The 22586-nt window shown below is 40.5% G+C and overlaps 1 protein-coding gene across 8 annotated transcripts in view; it reads right to left on the bottom strand.

Moving 5' to 3' along the window:
• The window catches only part of AIFM3 (AIF family member 3), a 140466-nt gene that overhangs the window by 43666 nt on the left and 74214 nt on the right, over positions 1–22586 (bottom strand). For all 8 annotated transcript variants that reach the window (XM_077462116.1, XM_077462115.1, XM_077462119.1 and 5 more), the window contains 5 exons: positions 19857–19987; positions 18366–18481; positions 12789–12860; positions 10917–10980; positions 9183–9259 (listed from right to left, as the gene is read on the bottom strand). In XM_077462116.1, coding sequence (XP_077318242.1) covers positions 9183–9259; positions 10917–10980; positions 12789–12860; positions 18366–18481; positions 19857–19987 — 460 coding nt within the window. The remainder of the gene's footprint in view (positions 1–9182; positions 9260–10916; positions 10981–12788; positions 12861–18365; positions 18482–19856; positions 19988–22586) is intronic.

Here is a 22586-nt window from a genome sequence, read left to right as displayed (position 1 = left end):
TGGCGGGTGTTGCAGGGTATTGGCGGGTATTGCAGAGTATTGGCGGGTGTTGCAGAGTATTGGCGGGTGTTGCAGAGTATTTGCGGGTGTTGCAGAGTATTTGCGGGTGCGGGTGTTGCAGAGTATTTGCGGGTGTTGCAGAGTATTTGTGGGTATTGCAGAGTATTTGCGGGTGTTGCAGAGTATTTGTGGGTTTTGCAGAGTATTGGCTGGTGTTGCAGAGTATTTGCGGGTGGTGCAGAGTATTTGCGGGTATTGCAGAGTATTTGCGGGTATTTCAGAGTATTTGTGGGTATTGCAGAGTATTTGCGGGTATTGCAGAGTATTTGCTGGTACAGCAGAGTAATGGCAGGGTATTGCAGAGTAATGGCAGGGAATTGAGGGGTTAAATTTCGGTGAGCAGCGATGTGGGCACTGCAGATGCAGCCCACAGCGCTGCTGACACCGATCTCTTCCCCCTCCGCTGTACCGATCGGTACAGAGAGGGGGAGGGGGAAGACGGAGATGGAGCGAAGACGGAGCGATCACGTGGTAAACGGCCGCGATGACCCGGCGGTCACGGATGCTCTCGAGTGCGCCCCCCAGGGGGCGCGCGAGAGTGGAATTCTGGGAAAACGTCATATGGCGGCCTCCCAGAGTTAAACAACCGCCCTGTAGCCGTCATTCGGCTATGGGCTGGTTGTTAAGTGGTTAAAGTGAATCAAGGTATACATTTACACATCTTTATTATATTTTGTTAATAAGCACCCCCCCCCCCCACTTCCCCCATCATGTCTGGGAGGAAAACAAGGAGAGGCAGAAATTCCCACTGCACTGTAAAGGGGCCAGCAGCATATGGGTCCACAGGCAAAAGTGGACGTGGTCAGTCATCAGGCAGGACATCATTTCCTCTGTTTAGTGATGTTGTCCATGCTATCCAGGCACAGCATGCAGAGGAGGTGGTGGACTGGCTTACTAAACCATCCTCATCCTCTGTCACCCAAGCAGAGACTAGTGCGCTGTCCCCTGCAGCTGCCAGAGTAGGAAAACCTGCCTCCTTGTCCACAGCTATTACTACTATAGTCCCAGCATCAGGCATGGAGGAGTCAGCAGAGTTATTTAAATACAGCGTCAGCCACTTGCTTCTTGATGATACACAGCCATTACTCGATTCAAATTTTGATTCTGACTCTGAGGTTGAGGAAGGCAGGAACATGAGCCTACAGAGAGGGGAAAACACTGGTACCCAGATTGGTTGTCATGTTCCCCCAGCTGCAGCGTATTGCCAAGTTGGCTCCAGTGTTAATGAGGATGGAGGAGATGATAATGAGGTCATTGACTCGACTTGGGTGCTGGATAGAGCAGAGGAGGAAAGTGTGGGTAAGGCACAACCCCAATGAAGCAGCCATCATGGAAGAGTAGAGAGCAGCTAACCTTTTCCATCAAGTTGTGGAGCTGTTATCTCCCGGCCCACTTTGCACAGCTCAGCTGTCTTGGCCTTTTTAAGTACATGTGTAGCCGATCGTACTGTTGATATTTGCAAACATTGTCTCAAACGCATCAAGCGTGGCAAAAACACCAACCATTTGGGTACCACATGATTGACAAGGCATTTAACCTCCCACTACTCAGCCCATTGGCAAGAGCACCTAAAAGCCACACAAAAGGGGAACAGATCTATCCCTCCTCCTTACTCACCTCAGTCTGCCCCTGCTATACTTAATGAGCTCTCAACAGCCTCCACTGACAAGGATGATTGTATAGTATGGGGTGTCCCAGGTCCTTGCAGCACATCTGCCAACAGCATACCACTAGCTGTAGACTATAGCCAGCAAATTTCTCTACCCCATCTGCTGTAGATGAAAAAAAAATACAGTCCCTGCCACCCACATGCCCAGTGTCTAAATGAAAGCTTGTCAAAGCTGCTGGCTCTACAACTTCTGCCTGTCTGCATGGTGGATTCAGCCCCATTTTTTAGAATGTGCTGTACCACAATGGCAAGCTCCCAGTCACTATTTATTTTCACGTAAGGCCATTCCATCTCTCTACCATCATGTGGAGGGCAATGCGGTGGCATCCTTGGGCAAGGCAGTCAGTCACAAAGTCCACGTTACTGCTAACACGTGGTTCAGCAAGCATGGGCAGGGATGATATATTTAGTTCACAGCACACTCTGCTTGCAACTCGAAAGGATGCAGGACAGTGCTCAGTGCTGCAGTTAATTGTGCCCCCCACGTCTCTATACAGCTGATGACGATGCCAGATTTGTCAGCTCTACCCACTCCTCCTAATCCATGCCCTCTTCTGCTGAATTGTCCTATGAATCTCAAGTACACCCTAAGCGTTCAAAGGGCTATTCAATGAGTCAGGCTAAAAGGTGCCATGCAGTGCTTTAGCTTGTGTGTCTAAGGGACAGGAACCACACCGGAGCAGAGATTCTCGCAGCTCTGCAGGGACAGGCCCAAAGGTGGCTCATGCTATGCCAGCCGGAGCCAGAAATGGTGGTGTGTGATAATGGCACAAACCTCCTGTCCGTCCTTAGAGAGGGAAAGTTGACACACGTGCCATGCCTGGGAGGTCCCCTCGCTTCCCCTATGCTGTCTTGACATCAACACATGACGTTAGCGTGAACACGCCCCAGACCTGGGGTATTTTAGCAGCAGTCAGCTGCCGGTTCATTTCACACAATTCCACCACGAGGAAGTGATCAACCTGTGTTATATACATAATATACAGATATCTACAGCTTCACACATATAAACTTTAACACCTAATTGGCTTTTCTTTTCACCTGCATACCCTTAACAGGGTGCACAAATCATGTCTATTCAATTACATTTTTTATTTAATTTGTACAAATACACTTTTAGGTGAGTGCATATACACTTGGTCTTATTAGGATGTCTTATATCACTACACACTCACCTTTTTTGGTGGAAATACATAGATGCATCACCCATCAGCTACACTAGTATCACTCATCACATATTTTACACATCCCTTTTCACAATTCTATTCAATCATTTATGTTTTCTTTTAGAACTGGGTGCATGTCCAAGCGTGCACATATCCATCACAATGTGGTAATGTGTTGGGGTGGTCCAGCTTGTTTCCTGGCTGTTGCTTTCCCCTGGTCTTCATTTCGGTTTTTGGGGGTGTTCTCTGCCTCAACCCCGGGTAAGACTACTTAATCCAGGCCACCATCAAATCCCATTTAGGAGCTGTGATTAGCTTGTGGGTTGATTTGTAAGTATCATTGAAATCGGCTGTTCCTTTTCATTTCTCCCTATATAGATGGTTTCATATACTAACAGATGTTTTATTACTCCAATGTATTGTATATACGTGCATCTGACTCCTGATGATTGGTTACAAGCCATGAAACACATTACATTTTTATTGAGTTTCCAACTAAACGGGTGACAAAATTATGTATTCTCAATCATTGACCCTTGTATTAACTGTATCAATTATGTTCATTGTTTGATTTATTTTGCATTGAATGTATCAACCATGTCCATTGATTAATTATATTAAATACTTTTATATGATTATTATTATGTAAATCTTTTATGATTACACTATTCAGTATATATTATTAATTATTGATGTATATTGAATATCATGGACCACCCTTAGGGGATAGTGACATTGAATTAAATTAAATTCAATCTATTTTTACACTAAACAATTAATCTAAAGTCCCAATTCCAATTCCTATCCTTTTCTTTCAAACAACTAGGGATGGAGGCATCACATTGTTATACAAAGGCTGGGACATGTCACACTTATCCTCAAACCCTTGGGAGTAATATGTGGCTGGGAAGAGGCAGTTCCAGATACTCTAAACCTCAGTGACAATCATGCCTCTGCAAATTTTCAGTGCATGGGCTCCCTCATGCTTCAAAGCCTGCAAAAGGACCCAAGAATATGTGGCATAAAGGAAAAGGATTACTATTATTTGGCAACCCTCCTTGACCACTGTTATAAGGGGAAAGTCTCAGTACTCAACCCATCCCCACAGATTGCAGAAGATGAAATCTCTTGAAGACACCTTAAAGAGAAGTTTATCAAACACTTTTCCTGATTCTGGTAGGTTACAATATCATGGAAAACATAGTTTTCAGGCTTCTGTTGGTCAAGAGAGGAGCGGTGGAGAAGGTGGCCGCCTAAGTGATACATTTCTGAATTATTTTAGTCCTCGCCGCCCAGGGCTTACAGCTTTCACATGCCATCAGAAACATATGGTGGAAGATTATTTAGGGGCGAAAACAGAGATGGAGAGCTTTCCAGTTGACGATCCACTGGCTTACTGGGTCATGAGAATAGACCAGTGGCAAGAACTTGCCCAGTATGCTATTGAGCTGCTGGGCTGCTCTGCATTCAGCTTGCTTTCCAAACAGGCATTCAGTGCTGCTGGAGGCTTTTGTTACTGATCATAGAACGCATCTGTCCACAGATTTCGTGGACCGTCTGACTTTTATCAAAATGAATCAGTCCTGGATTACCAGCAGCTACAGTTGTGCTCAAAAGTTTGCATTCCCTGGCAGAAATTGTGAAGTTTTGGCATTAACATTGAAAACTTGACTGATCATGCCAAAAAACTCTTTTATTTAAAGATATCAATCACATGAAGCCATTTAATATCACATAGTTTTTTGGATCTTTTTTAAATCATACTGATAACAGAAATCACCCAAATGTCCCTGATCAAAAGTTTACATACCCTGGAATGTTTGGACTTGATACAGACACAGAAGGTGGCACACACAGGTTAAAATGGCAATTAAATGTTAATTTCACACATTTGTGGCTTTTTAAATCACAATTTATGTCCATGTATAAATAGTCAATGAGTTTGTTAGCTCTCACATGGATGCACTAAGGCTAGACTCTCAGGCATGAGGAGGTAGAAAAGAACAGTCAAAAGACCTACGTAACAAGGTAATGGAACTTTACAAAGATGGAAAAGGATATAAAAAGATATCCAAACCCTTGAATATTGAAGTCAGTACTGTTTAATCACTTATTAAGAAGTAGAAAATTAGGGGCTCTTTTGATACCAAGCCAAGGTCAGGTAGACCAAGAAAGATTGCAGCCACAACTGAATTGTGATTTAACCTTCCTAGCTGTATGATTATTTCTGATTTTAGGTGCTGAAAGCGTTACCATTATTTTGCATGGAAATTTGGCATTTTATATTGTAGGCCTGCAATTCTTAGGAATAACTCATTCCGGGTATGATAGTAGTTTGAAACACAAAATCATAAATTATAACAAATAATAATATAATAATAATAAAAATTATTCAATAATGTAATCAAATCAAAAACACTGAAATTTGCTCAGTTGCAGAATTGTTGCTGTCATTAGATTTAGTGTTTGATGACGAAATCGCTATCGCTCAATTCTGCAAGTGATTACAATTTATTATCGCCGATTTCTAGCTGGTCTAAAACCACTTTTGACATAAAGGGACACTTTTTGGTTGCTATGGACAATCTCCAAATTCCAGGCAGAAAAAAACTGTATTTATAATATAAAACTACATGCAGGGCACTGGACAGACCACTAGGGATAAAGGCGGAGTGTAATTATTTTATACAGTACTGTAATCTGTAAGATTACAGTACTGTATGTGTATTGTGTGTTTTTCCTTTTTTGAATTTGGCGCCGATCTCCACTCACGTGCATCACAACGTCGCAGGGAATGGAGCTCAGCAGCACTCGGGCACTGTGTGAATCGAGCAGAGGACGGCTCACACACACAGCAGAGAGAAGATTGCAGGATCCAGGGGACAAGGTAAGTAACTCTCCCTGTATCCTGCAATGCGATCCCGAGTCTTGCTCTGGGTTACCGCTTATGGTACTCAAATTCCACCCCGAGTCAGACTCTTGAATATCACCAGGGGGGTTAAAAAGCCACAGGTGTGGAATCTCAGCATGACTTCCAGGCTGCCTAGTGTTGTGGGTGTTGATTTCATCTGGAAGAATGTTTTTTGTGTAGGTTTCATGGGCACAATTAACATCCAAAAACCAATTTTTCCACACCTGTTTGACAGGTGCATATCATTGCAATTTTTGACAACAAGGCCAATTCTTGCTTTCATCAAGAGTATCTCTATAGGGTTACGGTGTGAAGGTGCCACCGACACCCAAAGACCAATTTTTCCACACCCTGTACAGAAGTAGAAATCCAAAGTTTCTAATCCTGTTCTCTGTGCACTACATTGTGGCCTCAGACTGGCTCCCCAAGCCGTTGATTACAAAATAAAGAAAGTTTGCAGGGAAAATTTCATTTTTTGGGCTTTATAAATGCAATTATTGCTGCAGCAGTTTCTATACACCATACAGATGTGCCACTTTACAGGTGGACTAAGGGGACCCCCCAGGCACTATATTGAAAATTTTTCATTTTTATACTTTTACTTTAAGCATCAATAAATCACTGGTCATTTAAAAATTTTACAAATTTTTTTTCATTGATACATGTCCCCCAGGGCAGTACCCGGACCCTCATAACCATTGTATGCCCAATTACTTGCATATAAGCCTTCAGAATTGGCACTTTTGGATTTCTCACATTCGGTCCCAAATGGGGTTCGTTATTTGGTTCCCAACCTTCCCAATGTTCGAAAGTTCTGGTGCGAACCGAACAGGGAGTCATTCAGCCCATCCCTATTAAAAGCAAATAAAATCTTGAACTACTTTCAAGTAGGATTTGAATGTACTGGGAATTTTCTTAAAAATGTTCCTAAGAATTTTTGTATACATTTTTGTTCAAAATTCTACTAATATATACCCAGCTTTAGTCCTGGAGAACCAGTCACCTTCAGAATACTATTCTGAAGGTGTTTATCATAGGGTAGGCTGGACCATTGAAACACACACCTGGCTACATGAAAAGCAGCAATGACATGTGATAAGTTTGTGGCAGCCCATTTATCAAATTCAGCAGCACTCCTGCATGTGGCAGTTAGTCCACGGCTACTGGATAATCATTCTCCATTCCCTCTTTGTTATTGATGGTTGAGGTCTTTATACTTTCCAATAAGTTTAGTGCAACTAGCTCACACACTTAAACACTAAAAACCCAATATTAATTACAAAAAAAAACGCAACACCTTAAATTGTCATACTATATGTTGTGTAGGTATATACAGCGTATATTAAATACATTATTTTTGTCAATTATTATTATTATTTTGACAATGACAAAAGCTGTTCCAGGCCCTTTAATGCTCCTTTTCAACAGTGACATTTCTTTTAGTCCAGTGTTGTATGAGAACCAAAAACAAAGTTGTAGATGTGGTATTTTCCTGTACAAATACTGCTCTTGAAATTAACTGAGAAAGCATGCCAGGCCAGGACAGCACAACTACTTGCTCCATGAGTAAAGTAAAAGCACATTTCATTTAAAAGGAAAGTAAACCCTTTTTTTTTTTTTTTTTTTTTAAATAACAAACATGTCATACTTACCTCCACTGTGTAGTTCGACTTTCACAGAGTGGCCCCGATCATCCTCTTCTGGGATACCCTGGTGGTGCTATCAGCTCCTCGCCACATCGTATAACCCCGTAGGAGAAGTGCCCCTCCCGGGGGTTACATTGCGGACGTGCTCCCGAGTCCAGCATTTGCGTCCATAAACACAGAATGCCGGACTCGGCCCCTCCCCCGGTGCCCACATCATTGGATATGATTGACAGCAGCAGGAGCCAATGGCTGCTCTGCTATCAATCTATCCAATCAAGAGCCGAGATCCCCGGGCAGAGAAGGTGAGTGTGTCTCCGCCGAGGGAACGAACAGGCTCAGGTGAGTAAAACGGAGGGCTGCTGAGTGACAGAAGTTTTTTCTGTCACAAGGGTTTACAACCCCTTTAAAGTGTTGTATTATGCCGCGTACACACGAGCGGACTGTATGGCGTACTTTCGACTGAACGGACTTGACCACACACAGATGCACAAACAGTCCGTCGACGTGTACAGCACGTACGACGGGACTAGAAATAGGAAGTCCAAGACACAGCAAAGCACCCTTCCGCCGTGTAAATCCTTTCTGGGCATGCGGCATTCTTAGTCCGTCGAACTAGCATACTGACGAGCGGATTGTCCGCTGAAACCAAAGTACGACGGACAGAATTTAGAAAAATCCGAAATTCTTAGTACGCCGGACTGCACGCTGAAAAAGTCCGCTGAAGCCCACACGCGAGCGGATTGTCCGCTGAAATGTGTTTCGACGGACTAAGTACGCCATACAGTCCGCTCGTGTGTACGCGGCATTAGTCAATACTATTTTCTGCTTCAATGCACTTGAACGTTTAGGACGATTGAGATTTGTAAAATAGACTTGCCTTCATAGTCTGAAAACAATTATTAGGCTTTTCTGGGCTTATTTTGCTAAGGTAAAGATCAGCAAGCCATGTTCAGTGACCCATAATAAACAAGCACCATTAATCAATTTTGAGCTAAAACATACTTAGAATCACAACTATGAACATTATGTACCTTTCTGTGGTGTAATTGTGCTGTTTAAAATTTCCTACCCAGCTAAATAGCAACTTCAAAAAGATGTAGCACTGGTTAAAAAAAAGTCATACTCTTAATAAAAGGCCATGGTTGAAGATTTATTAAATGATCTAGTGCAAGACACACAATCTGAACTCTGCCCGCTGATGTGTTTCACTCATATTGAGGTTATTTATCGAGTGTATGGGTATAAGTACTTAACTTTTAACGTTAAGAAAGGTGTTTTTACTGCAATGATATATGTCTGCAATCTCTGTCTTTTTAATGGCGACATCTCTCGCCTCTGCCTGTACTAGGCAGATGATTCATTGGTCTTTAAACCAAATGTACCATACTTGTTTTGCTGCAGCTTACTGCTAGCATCTAGTCTGTAAACCTCTCATTGCCTGTAATATCTCCAGAACCAAAGCAGGTAGGAATCTGAAATAAATATTGCTAAAAAAAATTATTTTAAACTTGCAATATGTAGAAAACGGGGAGGTTTTATTGAACAAGGAATTCAACTTTAAATTGTTTTGACTGCTCTAAACAGATAAGAGCTGATATTTTATTGGTCGCTATGAGTTATTGCACACCATTATATGCTAATATACTTATTAAAACCATTATGCTGACTTAAATACAATTGTACAAGTATTGCTACAAAATGTGGCAGATTGTGCACACAATAATTATTACCTTGTTAACTGGAATATATCCTTTGCCATCGATAGTGACTCCACTCTGTTTTAGGAAGCATGTAGTAGGACTTGCACCTAGGAATAAAGTTTTGTTTCCATGTGAGTGATTTTTTTATTTTATTTTTTGGCACAGATTAATCTGCATTTGTTGATTTTTTATTACATCAGCAAGGAAAACAACACTGACCCAATCTCCTACCTAACGATGGCTGTCAATATTCCTTTGTATTAACAAACCATTTTTCTTGTCTAGACTGGCAGAGTAAGAAAATCTAAAAGACACTGCCCTTAGCTCACATTTTTCCTGCTTAACAGATAATAAAGGTAGTCACTGTTGGTACTCACAAGCCATGCTTTGATTAGGCCCCTGCCCTTTCTCCTGACAGACACCCAGTGATGGAGGTGAGAATTACAGTGCACATGCAGAGGAACTTGGCAGAAAGTCATAAGAATAACAGTACTGCAGTCCACATCCCCTCCTAAAAAATAGTAAGGCCCATAGTGGAATCCAGCAAAATGGAAAGGCAGGGAAGGTTTATGTGCTTGTGGACTAACATGTCTGGGAATATAAGGTAAGATTACCCAAAAAATAAATGGACCATCTTGCTTGAAAAAAAAAATGAAGGCAACATGGATGATTGAGGCAACTTGGACGATCACTTTGCAAGGGAATTTTCTCTTGGCCCAGTGAATGAGGTGAAGTTCTGTTGAATTCAAACAACTAATCATGTGCAAGCAAAAATGTTTTTTTTTTCCTTTGATCTGTTTGAGCATTCTTTGCAAGGTAATTTTTTTACCACATTTACTAAGCTAAGGGAAAATGTCCCTTGCAAAGTGAAAATTCCTTTCATTTAATTAAATTCCAGTCTATTTGCCTTAAGTAAGTCAACCCCACCATCTCTATCCATTTATTAAGTACCCCCAACTCATAATAGATACCAGGAATCTGGGAACGTGCACCAAAACTGAGATAGACATTGCATGCTGACCAGCAAGCTCGGTTAGCTATAGAACAAATCCATCCTAACAAATACAGTGTGTGTTCCAAATAGACAAAACATATAGCTGATAAGCATTGTGTATTTAGGAGTTAATGCTATGGCATTTGACACATTGAGGTTTACAACCAACCAGATTCCTTGGTTAAGTGATAAGCCTATGTGCTTATCTGCCTAGTCCGCCATGAATCCGAAAAGCTGTGGGATTGGGTTCTGCTGCAAACAGTAATTTCCTAATACCTATTTCATCTATGACCTCTGTGACAGTGATTCAGTGAATAAAGGTTTTGGTTTAAGCAGGTGACAATCTGATGTCTATTAGAGGCCCACAATCATGTTGGCCACCTACTTCTGGGGAAACAGTAGATCAGTCAGGTTAGAAAACCTATGTGAGAGCAAGCTAACACTTTAATAATAATTATATCCTTTTATTGCAAAATGTTATATATTATATATATATATATATATATATACACACACACACACACACACACACATATACATACATACATACAGCAATCAGCCGATGTGATGTTTCAAGGGCGCACACGATCTCTTTCTTAAGGCATAATTACTATTGCAAAGCTGGTTTTCCCTCACATTTTTTTTTACTGGTGCCAATGCCAGGGACAGGTATGCAGGATGGACTTTCACTTAGGTAGGAAAACTGTTTCCAGTTGCCAGGGATGTTGCTAGCATCCTAAAAGGCCTTTATTCTGTCATATACATCTTACCTATTCCAATCACACACACATCAGCTCTGAGGACCTTTCCACTCTTCAGCACAACTTCTTTCATCTAAAAAGCAAATTATGTAGTAACGAAAAATTTAAGAATTTTCAGCATAGAAAAATATAATCACTTTGGCCTAATTATATGTCAAATACATTTTAGCATGTTCCACAAATCTATCAGGAAGGTTGGGTTTTAAAGGGGAGAGCTTTTGTACAATTGAAGGTAACCTATACTCATAAAATATGTAGCCTGCCATTGATTGGCCCTTCTTGAAAACTTCAAGCTGTCTGGATTTCATGCTTATCCAAAAGCATCTAAATGAGAGACAAAAAAAGATCCTACTTGTGGCGACATGTTAAGTGCATTTTTTTTAGCAAAATGTGAATTAAATACTAATTAGTGATGACACATACAAAATGCACATAAAATTTAAAACTCACCTAACAAGACCAAACATGCATAACATACAAAGCTCTTTGGCTTATTAAATACAGGCACCAAGTTGATCTAAATACCACCTTAACCAAACAGGGATGACGTGTAAAATGCTATAGCAAGAGCCATTATACAAAGCTGCATTTGACCGTTTAAAGGCAATTTGGAGTCTGAAGTGCATGCTGGGTAATATCTGCCATGCCTAAGCAATTGTGTACAGTAACACTGCTCATGTTTAATGCAATTTATTATGTTACTAATATTATCTTTTGAATATTTACATGATAGTTAATAAAAATGTATAAAGAAGGGAAAATAAAACTCTGACAAAATGTTTAGTAATTAGTTGAATTTGGCAGATTGGTACTGTACAGCAACATTAGTTGCTACAAAAAAAAGAGGAGGTGTGTGAGAGACTCACATATTTAAAGAACAGCTTTCTACAGCATATCAAAGTACAAGGTTTTTATGGATAAAAAATAAAAATTGTCAGACTTTCATCTAGAGCTATCCCTATCACTTTTTAAAAGTAAAATGGCAGTGTCCTGTCCTGATGAGGAGAGTTCTCCATTTTCCTTCCATAGAGGAACAACAAGATAAGAGAGGAAATCTCCCCAATTTTCACTGGAACATCTGTCCCCATTAGTAGATTGTCCCTTTCCTCTTGCTCTCTTGAAAACTAAAATGTCGTTTCCTTACTTTTTGTTTCAATGACAATGGTCAGCAGGACAAACAGCAGGGACTCAATAAAAGCTTTAAATACACTTCAAGGGTCCATGCACACTATTTAAAAAAAAAAAAAAAACGCTACTCCTACAAGAGTTTTGTGTTTTGCCTGTAGAAGCAGCTCAATGTTTGGAGTAAACCCAGTTTCAAAAAACACTTACATTCCCGGCATGCCAAAAATGCTAACTTTCACATTGGTTGTGCTCTCAACCAAACTTTCAAACCATCCAATGGCTGATGTCATAACTGATCACATTTGCAGCATTATGGCAGTTGAAGAATTATTAGAGGCCAAGATGGCAGCTTCCTTGACTGAAAACGATGGAAGGGTTTACTTCCACTTTAAGTGTCTATGCACATTAGAAAATTTAGAGGCATATTTTAACCTCAGTGTTTAGAGGAAGAAAAAAAAACCTTCAGCTTTAAAATTTTAGTTGGAGCTTTCTGGCAGAAAAAAACACTAAACACTCCTAAACGCACCTAAACATGTGTACAAAAAAGCTCTACATGAGCGTTTTTTTTCTGCCAAGGGAACTGACATTTTTTTAAGCCCACTGTGCATGGAGCCTGAAGCTTCTTTTATTTAAATAATAATTATGACAGTTTATGATTGTATTAATTATAGTCAAAAACTTCTTGTCCTTCTTTTTCTTTTGTAAGTAGATAGTAAGCAGATATTTGACTAGACAGATATCCCCTTTAGTAGTTACCTTTCCTTCTTGTTCTCTTAGTTCAGAAACTTCAGTCTGCATGTAAAACTTTACCCGGTTGCTTTCAAATACCTGAAATAACAAGGTACATCATTTGTAAAGTGTATAGGAATTGCTTGACAGGTAGTTTATCAAGCTGTCTGACCCTGTCTATGAACATCTATCATTTATATTGCTCAGCCATTGCACCTTCTATTGTTATAAAATACTGTATAATGATCACACACTGATTCCAGCGTTACTTCCTAGACATTCACAAATTCAATCTGTGCCAACCACAGTCCTGGGAAGAAAAACCACCAGCCTATGTTTGTGCACGCTGCTGATAAGCCAAACATGGCAATAACAAGTGATGAAACAAATTTAGCATCAATGTTTTGCTGTGTTGCTTATTCAGCAAAGGTTTATGGCCAAAGAAAGAATGTGTACACTCTGCAATGAATGTAAGAGACAATCCACCCAAGACTGATTTTTAGTTAAGGGCTGATAAATATATACTGCCGGAACCACACAGAAAGGCACCAACATCCCTGTAACTTTAAACACAAAACTACACTAGAAACAGGACTTTATAGCTTCCTAATATACATTTAATAATATACAATGCTACAATGCTACTAAAATTTTACAAATTTATTAACAAAATAATAAAAGTACAACACATCATTGTGTATAAAAAAAATGCAAACTTTAGAGGCACTGTGTACTTTGATGGTACTGCCAGAGACATAACAGCTAAATGTGGTTTATTATTTAAAATCATCATACAAATTCGATAAAATCATCAGTATACAAAACACAAAACACTTCTAAAAAAGAGGAAAAAGATAATAATAATAATAATAAAAATAATGATAACCCCTTCAAAACTGGAAATTTTACTCAACAGTATTACATAACACCCCAATATAACACGGAGTTTGTGATAGATATTATCCAGTGTTTCTCAACATGTTTTGCGGGGTTACCATTTCCACATGAGTGTTTGAAGGAATAATAATCTGCAGAGAATAAAACATAAAAATTGTGTGTTTTGTTTGTATATTGATGATTTTATTGAATTTGTAATAAAATGTGATGATTTTAAATTATAAACCACACTTAGTTTTTATATCTATGGCAGTACCATCAAAGTCATTCATTTTTATACACAATAGTGTGGGATGTAGGTATGGTAACGCAAAGGCATTGTACCACATCTAATACTATTCCAGCATCATTGCCACTCATGGCTTATTTACAGATCCACAATGCGATCACATTAAAAAAACAATTGGTTCCGGGGCCCAATAGAGAGGAGGTAGGCTACCACGGCTCCCGCCACACTCCTTTGAATCCAGTTCTTAAAGCCTGCCAGTCGATGGGGTCTGACCCGCCAGTAATCTCACACTTCTGATGGAACCTCATGGACTGCTTTGTGGAGCAATCACTCTCACGCTCAGCTCCAGCATTGCAGCAGTCCCTGAGTGACACATCCCCCTCTGCAGCCAAGATGGCACTCAGTCCACCTGCTGCTGCCAGGAACACACTGACACGCTGCAGCCCCAGCCATTGCCCACACGTCCTGCTTTGGACACGGCTTCTCCCACGGGCATAGTGCAGGCTGTGATGGCTCTCTTGATGCCCACACTCGCAGAGACTGTTGATAATGCTGTCCTAAAGGGCCAAGAACAGCTCCACTGTGATCTACAGGCTTAATCCCAGCAGTTCACAAAGGAGCAAATATCCTGCAGCTTGGCTTACGCATTCTCAGAGAGAAATACATGAAAAGCTGGATGACCTCGAAAACTGCTCACAGCACAACAATTTGTGGATTTTAGGCCTCCCAGAATCCTACAAGGCCAACATATTCACCAATCTTTGTGCAAATCATCCTTGAGCAGCTGGGTCTCCATTCACCTTGTGTTGTGGAAAGGGTGCATTGGACGAAGCTTAGATTCTCACTCCAAAACTCATCCTGTGAAAGTCTGGTATCTCAACTATGCTGACAAGAACACTATTTTACAGAGGTTCAGTTGAGCATGTTCCCTCTCAGTAGACGATCACCCGCTAATACTATTTGATAATTACTCTATCGGAGTGATGCGCCAATGCAAGGCTTTCTCACCCATTTTCTCCACTCTGTCACGAACACATCCATTTTATGTTGGCTTACCCTGCTATTCTCCATATCTGACTTTCTACGGTGAACCACATCTCCTTTACCTCTCCCTCCAAGGCAGATCTCAACACCTCGAGAGATGAGAGACTCAATTCAAAATTATTTACTGCGCCTACAGGCCTTTCTCCCCCAACAAGGCAGACCCCTTAACAATCAAACTACTCTTGGTGTGTTCTTCCCTGCCCTATCCGGTTTCGTCAGCTTTGAGAGTGCTCACTGGTCTCTTATTTCTGGGACAGGATCCTGGCCTATATTGCCCACGTACATGCCTTGATGACCTTATTTACCTTGGAATAATTGGATACTATTACGCAGAATGGCCTACTTGATGCTTTATTGCCACGTGGAGGCATTTTATGCAGAGCTTTCCTCTCACATGCAACCCTTTCACTTTACTGATTGGTACTTAAAGACCAAACTTTCCAACTCCTTGGGAAATCATAATATCTGGATTAGAATTGTTCCTCAGCCCCTTTCATTCCCTCTCCCCCATTACCTCAGGTACTCTCCCATTAATTTCACTTCTCCAGTGGCCTATAATTTAGAAAGTAGCTAAGATCATTATGGGCATTTTTGTTTCTATTTCTGTAGCATTTCTATCCTTTTCCTTAATTGTGCTTTCACTCCTAAGGGAGAGGTGATAGCAATTCAACTATTTTCTACTTAATGTCTAACATTTGAGTTATAATATTTTCTTTTTGCTTAGTGAAGGCTGACATGCATCTCTCGAGTCACTTGCTGTTTTTTAATTCTTAAAAATTGAACAAACATAAAAAAAAAAAAAAAAAAAACTTGTTTCACAGAATAACTCTACATTTTCCACCCTACTCTCAGAACATATATATATCCTTTGTTGTAGTCACATCAGACGACTTTGGATCCTAGATGACAGTAGCATGCAGAATTGCCACAATGCGTTTCATGGGTTCCAAATATACTGTTTCCTCTGTGAAACACTTGGAGGGGTCTCAGAAGGTATCTCTTCAATGTAAAAGAATAACAATCTATTGGCCCTCTTCTATTGCTCCACAGTAGGTAATGTATGACCCTTAGGCAGGACAAAGGATATTTAATTGCATACCACAACCTTTCACTGTCCAATAAACTGTCATGTAGTATGTGTGTTTCCTCAGGTAAGGTAGTGGCAGGAATGCCCTGTCCCTGCCTTAAAACAAAACAAGTGTTTTTTTTTAAATGTGAACACATTGTGGATCTGTAAAAAGCCCATAAATGGCAATAATACATTTAAATAATAAATAATTTTAATAGAGATGTATATTATCATATGTAAGTATGTTGTTAGTCACCTATAAGGTCCAGTTTCTAGTGTATTTTTTATCTCATTTTTTTAGTGTATTTTTTATCTCATTTTTTCTCAAACAAATAATTTTTATTGAGCATAACAAATAAGGCATACAAAAACCAGAACGCAATGGATATGGAAGACTGCCAGTAGAAACATTCAGGCATTTGAAACAGTAAACACCTCACTATCTGCAATAGTATTTTTGATTTTTAGTTAAGTTGCTGCAATAGAGGGAGTCTTAGTACAGCTGCTGCATGTTTCATATTGTCAAAAAAATATCACACAATAAAGAAATCAAGGTCACTTGTTAGCAGACATGCTGGGTGGGAAAATTTGAGAACCTATCACCAAAGTCTTATATAGATTTCAAAGACTAGGTTCGTTTTCAACTTATCAAAAATGTATCCAAAGCTGAAATATTAGTACTGTGTGAAAAGACTTTAAAAGAGTGGGGATGGGGTATTGGGGAGTGAAGAAAGAAGAGTAGCCTCCACAGCTTACAAAAGCTGAAAATACTTTAAGCCAATTGTCAGATGCCAGATGCCAAACAGGCCTGTTTTGTTGCAACCACCGTGTTCTCCATGCTTACAGCAAGTGTTATTAACAGGGGAGTGAACAGACCACAAATGGCAGCTGCCAAAAACCTGTTTGTTTACTGTGTTCATTATGCAGTCTAACAAACAAGGATAGATAGATAGATAGATAGATAGATAGATAGATAGATAGATAGATAGATAGATAGATAGATAGATAGGATAGATAGATAGGACCATGTTTGCCTGAAATACCCACATTTCACTTCTTGTTTAGGTGTCAAAGTCAGGAGATAATGAGAAAACTGGGATTATGACAGTGCAAATTATATATATTATAATGATATGCAGAGTATAAGTACCAGCATATAACAGTAAACCCAGCAAGGTTTTATTTTACTAAAGGCATTCAAGGTGACAAACATCTGCCAAGTTGGAGGGAGTTGGAGGGCGTTATCCTGGAACAACACATGCACAAATTAAAGCAGAGCTCCATCCAAAAGTGGAAGCTCTGCTTAACTGCCTCCTCCCCCCCCCCTCCGGTGCCACATTTGGCACCTTTCAAGGGAGTGCAGCTACCTGTTTTTGACAGGTACCCATCCCCACTTCTGGGAGACCTTGCCGCGGTGAGATCACACAGAAGTTCAGCCCCCCCTCCTTCCCCCGCTGCTGGGCCATTCAGGAAGCGCAGTAGGAAATCGGCTGGGAAGCCACAAGGCTTCACTGGCAGTTTCCCTTTGAAGCAATGGCTGCAACAGCACTTGAGAGCCAATGCAAAAATTGGCTGGGGTGCTGACATCGCGGGATCCCTGGACAGGTAAGTGTCCTAATATTAAAAGTATTTGTAGCTGCTGACTTTTAATTTTTTCAGAAGGTGCTGGGACATCCTCTTTAAGCCTCATTTGCCAGGAAGCTTGAGATGGGAATTGTCTGTGTTGCTCCACATTTCATTCTCCAACTACCATTTTCCACTTCAAGTTAAGCAGGAGCTCCAGTCTCCTGTGTAAAAACTGTAGCTGCTGACTTTTAATAAATAGTCACTCACCTGTCCCACGATCCAGTGCCCTGCTCAGCCCAGCCATTTTGACCCTGTGTCCTCTCTCCCCCACGCCAGCATCATTACTATGGGCACCCAGCTGTGACAGCTTGTGGGTTCACAGCCAGGTGTCGACTGCGCATGCCCGAGCGGCGCTGCACACTGTGAATGGTTCCACAGTCTTTTGCGACCTGTCATGTGTCACAAAAGACTGTGGGGGGTGGGAATTTCCACTTTCAATCGCCTAGGCAGTCTAAACGGAAATGCAAGCGGGTATCTGTCAAAATTGGGTACCTGCTAAACCCCTCCTCCCCAAAAGCTCTATTTCACAAAAAGGAACAGAGGCCTTAAAGCAGAACGTCCCTTTTTGGGTAGAGCTCCGCTTTAAGTCTAATTGATTGCTGAAAGGTACTATAGACATGTGTTGTTTCAAGCACTCTAAGGAAATGAAGTCCAACGATTACTGCATTTACTTTTACATGTAGCATTTTTCGTTGACAGTCCCCTACCATTTAGGTATTTTTGACTATCTGATTGTTACCTTCATGATTGCAAGTCCAACTTTTTCTCCTAGAAACTTCTTAAAAGGAATGTTCTCCAATTCCACTACAGACACAGAGTGGGCTTTTTCACACAGGTAGCCTGCCACTTCCATCCCTATTAAATAATATGTGTAAAAATTACAATAACAACCGAACCATAAACTGACATCAACAAGCTTATGCAACAATGATCTTTAAAGTACTATAATGCATAGCAACCATTTAAATGTAAATTTTCTGAACTCAGATATTTGACTAGTAGATTTCCATATGTTGTACACAAGTAGAATTTTAATGGTTAGTGGGGTCAAATTGATGCTCATTTTTTACCGTAATTTAACAGAAATTCAAAGAGAATTTAAAGGAGCAGGATGGAAAAAATGTGCTCCGATAGCTGTCAGCAAACTGTCCATGATGAAGGAGGTTTATACAGAACAGATAGGCATTCACGAACCACCAACACAGTCTGTCAACTGTTTATGGACAATTGGCATGTTACACCCACCCAAATTTTTTTTTTCAATTATATTAAACTATCAGTTTTGTAAAGTTTAGTTAAAATAAAAAAACATAAAAATCAGTACAAGGGACATAACTTACAAATAGTATGATGTGTTCCTTGTGCTGGTTCTTCTTCTTTTAGGATAAATATTTTAGCCTATATCTTTCTGCTCCTGTGCAAATTGATACTCAAAGAACTGCTTCTTCAGTGAAAATTGACACTCATAGAACAGCTTCTTCAGTATAAAGAAGAATTACAATGTAGCAATGTTATATTTAAAGAAAATAAAACTGTATTTTTTACAGTTTTATTGTATAACAAAAACAAAGGAAGAGCAAAACAGGGGAAAATATAGAAGGCACATTGCACAATTCTGATATTGAACATTTTAGCATATAGCAGGTTAGCAAACAGCAATAATGTACATAGACAAGCATTCATATGAATGATATAATTAAAAAAGAGCTTGGACAGGTTATACCTAATTATATAAATGTTCAACAGGTGAAATGGAAGTCAAGGGGCCAGTTGGCAGGTATCATAAACTGAGAACGGTAAACAGAAGCAAACCTAAAGTTGCCAATGTTACACTGCAAGTGTAAAAATTCCAGGTCTACTTACCTGTTTAAGGATTTTCCTCTATTAAGGCTTCATTCACATTAGTGCATCTCCAAAGTCAAATGATTTCCAGTGCGACTTTGGAGTGCAGTTTTGATGCAACTTTCGGCACAATTGTAATCCGACTTTACACTCAATGGATCTAAGTTGCATCAAAAGTTTCCCCAAAGTAGTGCAGGTAGGTACCTTTAGGTCACACCAATTTGAATGGGTGTCATTGAAAATAATATGGTGTGACTTGACAAGTGTGACTGGAGCCTAAAACAATATGGTATGCAATAATTGACACAGTAAAGTGGTTTTAAATTAGAATGTTTGTAGCTATAATACTCTACATACAAACATAATGGTTAGCAGTAGGACAACTCACCTAAGAAAGATGCTCCCACAATTACAACATTCCTGTTACTTGCCAGCTTCACCACTCTGTTGGCATCTTCTGGGGTTCGAATTGTGAAAACATTGTCCAGTTCTTTTCCTTTACATTTCAAAGTTTTAGGGCTGTGGAGAATGATGCTTGTTAGTACCTGAGCTAGAATACCTTTCACGTGCTCTATTCTGAAGAAACAGGACCTAAAACCAATAGTATTAACAAGCAAAAGTAGTTTTTTGATCTATTTGATAGACTTGTGATGGGTTCAAATCTCTGTATGTTTTTTATTGCTGTCTGTGTCCTCCCCTGTGGTGATTTTCACACTCTAATTTTAAAGACCATTGTCACTTGTACTGGAAATGTCATGAAACTTTGAGTTGTCGAGAATTAGAGGGGTAACATTAACTGTTGACCTCTGTTCCACTGACTACTGCCTAAGATTTTATTTTCCTTACTTTGGAGAGATTTCCTCTCAATTCCTGCTGTGTCTAGAAAGTTGTGAGGAAATAGAAGGGCCTCTTCCAATAAGACATCTGCTGAGGTGACCACTGTCTAAGAGAAGAGTTTCCTTATTTTTGAAAATGTTCCCCTTGCTTTCTGTTATGTCTCTAGGACAGAAAATGAATGTATATACACGGACAGTAAAAGAAAACCAGACAGGAGTTTTTTTTTTCCATTTCTTGATATATCCAAAGCTAAAGAAAAAGATTTTAGCTTTAGATACACTTTGTAATGAAGACAATTGTATTACAGTGGGTCCTGCAGTAACCCAAGAAAAGTAATCAGATTTCCATTTACTTTAGGATGGTAAAATATTCTTTAACTGGTTTTCTGAGTTATTTTTTATGTGTACATTCATCAATGCCCAAATAGATAGGGATTACATTTTTTGTATATGGTTAAAGCTGAATTTAAGGTTTGGATTTTATTGCATGTTTACTTTGGCCCAGCTTACTTTAGTAAGCTTATAGTACATACATGCATAAATAAAGGGTGCATTCACAGATGTAGCACCCTTCTAGTGTAGGTGCTCTGCAAATTTGGCTTTTGGCTACTCTAATCAAAGGAGCAGTAATTGTTTGGTCTGACCTGTTCAGGGTCTCACAGCCTGGGAGTTTGATTGCTTCTCCCTGCCTCTGGATGAAGCTTTCAGGGCATGAGGGCAGGAGATTTAAATTGCCCAGCCTGAATATTTATCAAGCTTCAGCTATTCACTGGAGTTTCCAAAAGCAGTGTGGATAAATAGTCTGAGACTGGAGAGGAGGGTATTTTCAACCCAGGAGGGCTCCAAAGATGCACTCAAAAATGGCTCAAGGTGGCTTTATAGGTGCTAGGATCAAAGGCTCAAATGGGCTTTTCTCAGAGCTGACTGCAAAACCCCACCACAAGAAGGGATCCGATCCTGAGAGGCACCATCTCATTGACTGGGTGTCAGAAACCATGAATCAGACTGAGACACAAGTACAGTTAAATCACACTTGTTTAATAATAATAAAAAAAGTAAACAGAGTAAATGTAGTTTTGCCTGCCTGGGCGTTACAAAGGCCAAAAGGCATTATGAGGTACTCATAATGGCCTGTTCTTGTATTAAACGCAGTTTTCCACTCGTCGCCCTTCTTAATCCTCACAAGATTGTATGCTCCTCTCAAATCAAGCTTTGTGAAAACTGTTGCTCCCTTGAGGCTGTCAAATAACTTTATGATCTAAGGAATCGGATAGGCATTCTTAATCGTGAAACAATTGAAACCCCTATAATCAATACAAGGTTCACCACTCTTCTTCTTCACAAAGAAGAAATCAGCACCAGCAGGAGACGAGGATTTGTGGATGAAACCTCGTTAAAATGCGTGTGCAACATACTCCTCCATGGCCTTATCCTCCAAGACCGACAAAGGGTAAACTCGGCCACTAGGAGGGATGGCACCAAGTTGAAGGTCAATTGCGCAATCATACGACTGGCATGGGGGCAAACTACCAGCTTGAACTTTGTCAAAGACATCGCTAAAATCGCGGTACTCCTCCGGCAGGGAGGGGAGTGAAGAAGTGCACAGGATCTTGGCTACCTTCTGGAAGCATGTCTTACTGCATTGTGGCAACCAGGAGAGAACTTCAGCACAGAGCCAATCAAAAGAGGGGTTGTGCCTCTGTAACCAAGGATAGCCAATAACCAGCAGAAACTTAGGTGAGGTAATAACTTGGAATTGGATTATCTCATGGTGAAGAGCCCCTATGGCCATGGACAGCAGAACAGTCTCATAAGTCACATGGGCAGGCTGTAGATGTCTTCCGTCAAGAGCCTCAATGGCAAGTGGAGTGTCACGCAAGGCAGCATCATTGTGAACAGGCCTGCAGCCCCAGAATCGATTAGAGCCTGTATCTCGAAGGACAGCTCAGCCCAAGAAAGGGTAACCAAAGCTAGGGGCTTATCCTTCCGGATAACTGGGGACGAAACAACGCCACCTAAGGTGTGTCCGTGACAGGACCTCAAGGCTTGGGCATTCCCTGGATGTGTAGGACAAGACTTCTTTAAAAAGTGACCTGCCTGGCCACAATCTCTCCCTCCTCCACGTTCTCTCATCCACAGAGAGATGCGTACAGCCCAAGTGCATGGGTTCATCTTCACAGACCGACTCGGTACAAGGAGGCATGTGAGGTGAGGGAGGCAAGGGTGGGACTGCAAAGTTTGGAGACAAATGTACAGGAGGCTTCCGCAAGTACTCTTTAAAA

Source organism: Lithobates pipiens, unplaced genomic scaffold, assembly GCF_037356315.1.
Source record: "Lithobates pipiens isolate NorthernLeopardFrog02 unplaced genomic scaffold, aLitPip1_a1.2 Scaffold_3, whole genome shotgun sequence".
NCBI lineage: Eukaryota > Metazoa > Chordata > Amphibia > Anura > Ranidae > Lithobates > Lithobates pipiens.
This window is presented reverse-complemented; position numbering and strand designations above follow the sequence as displayed.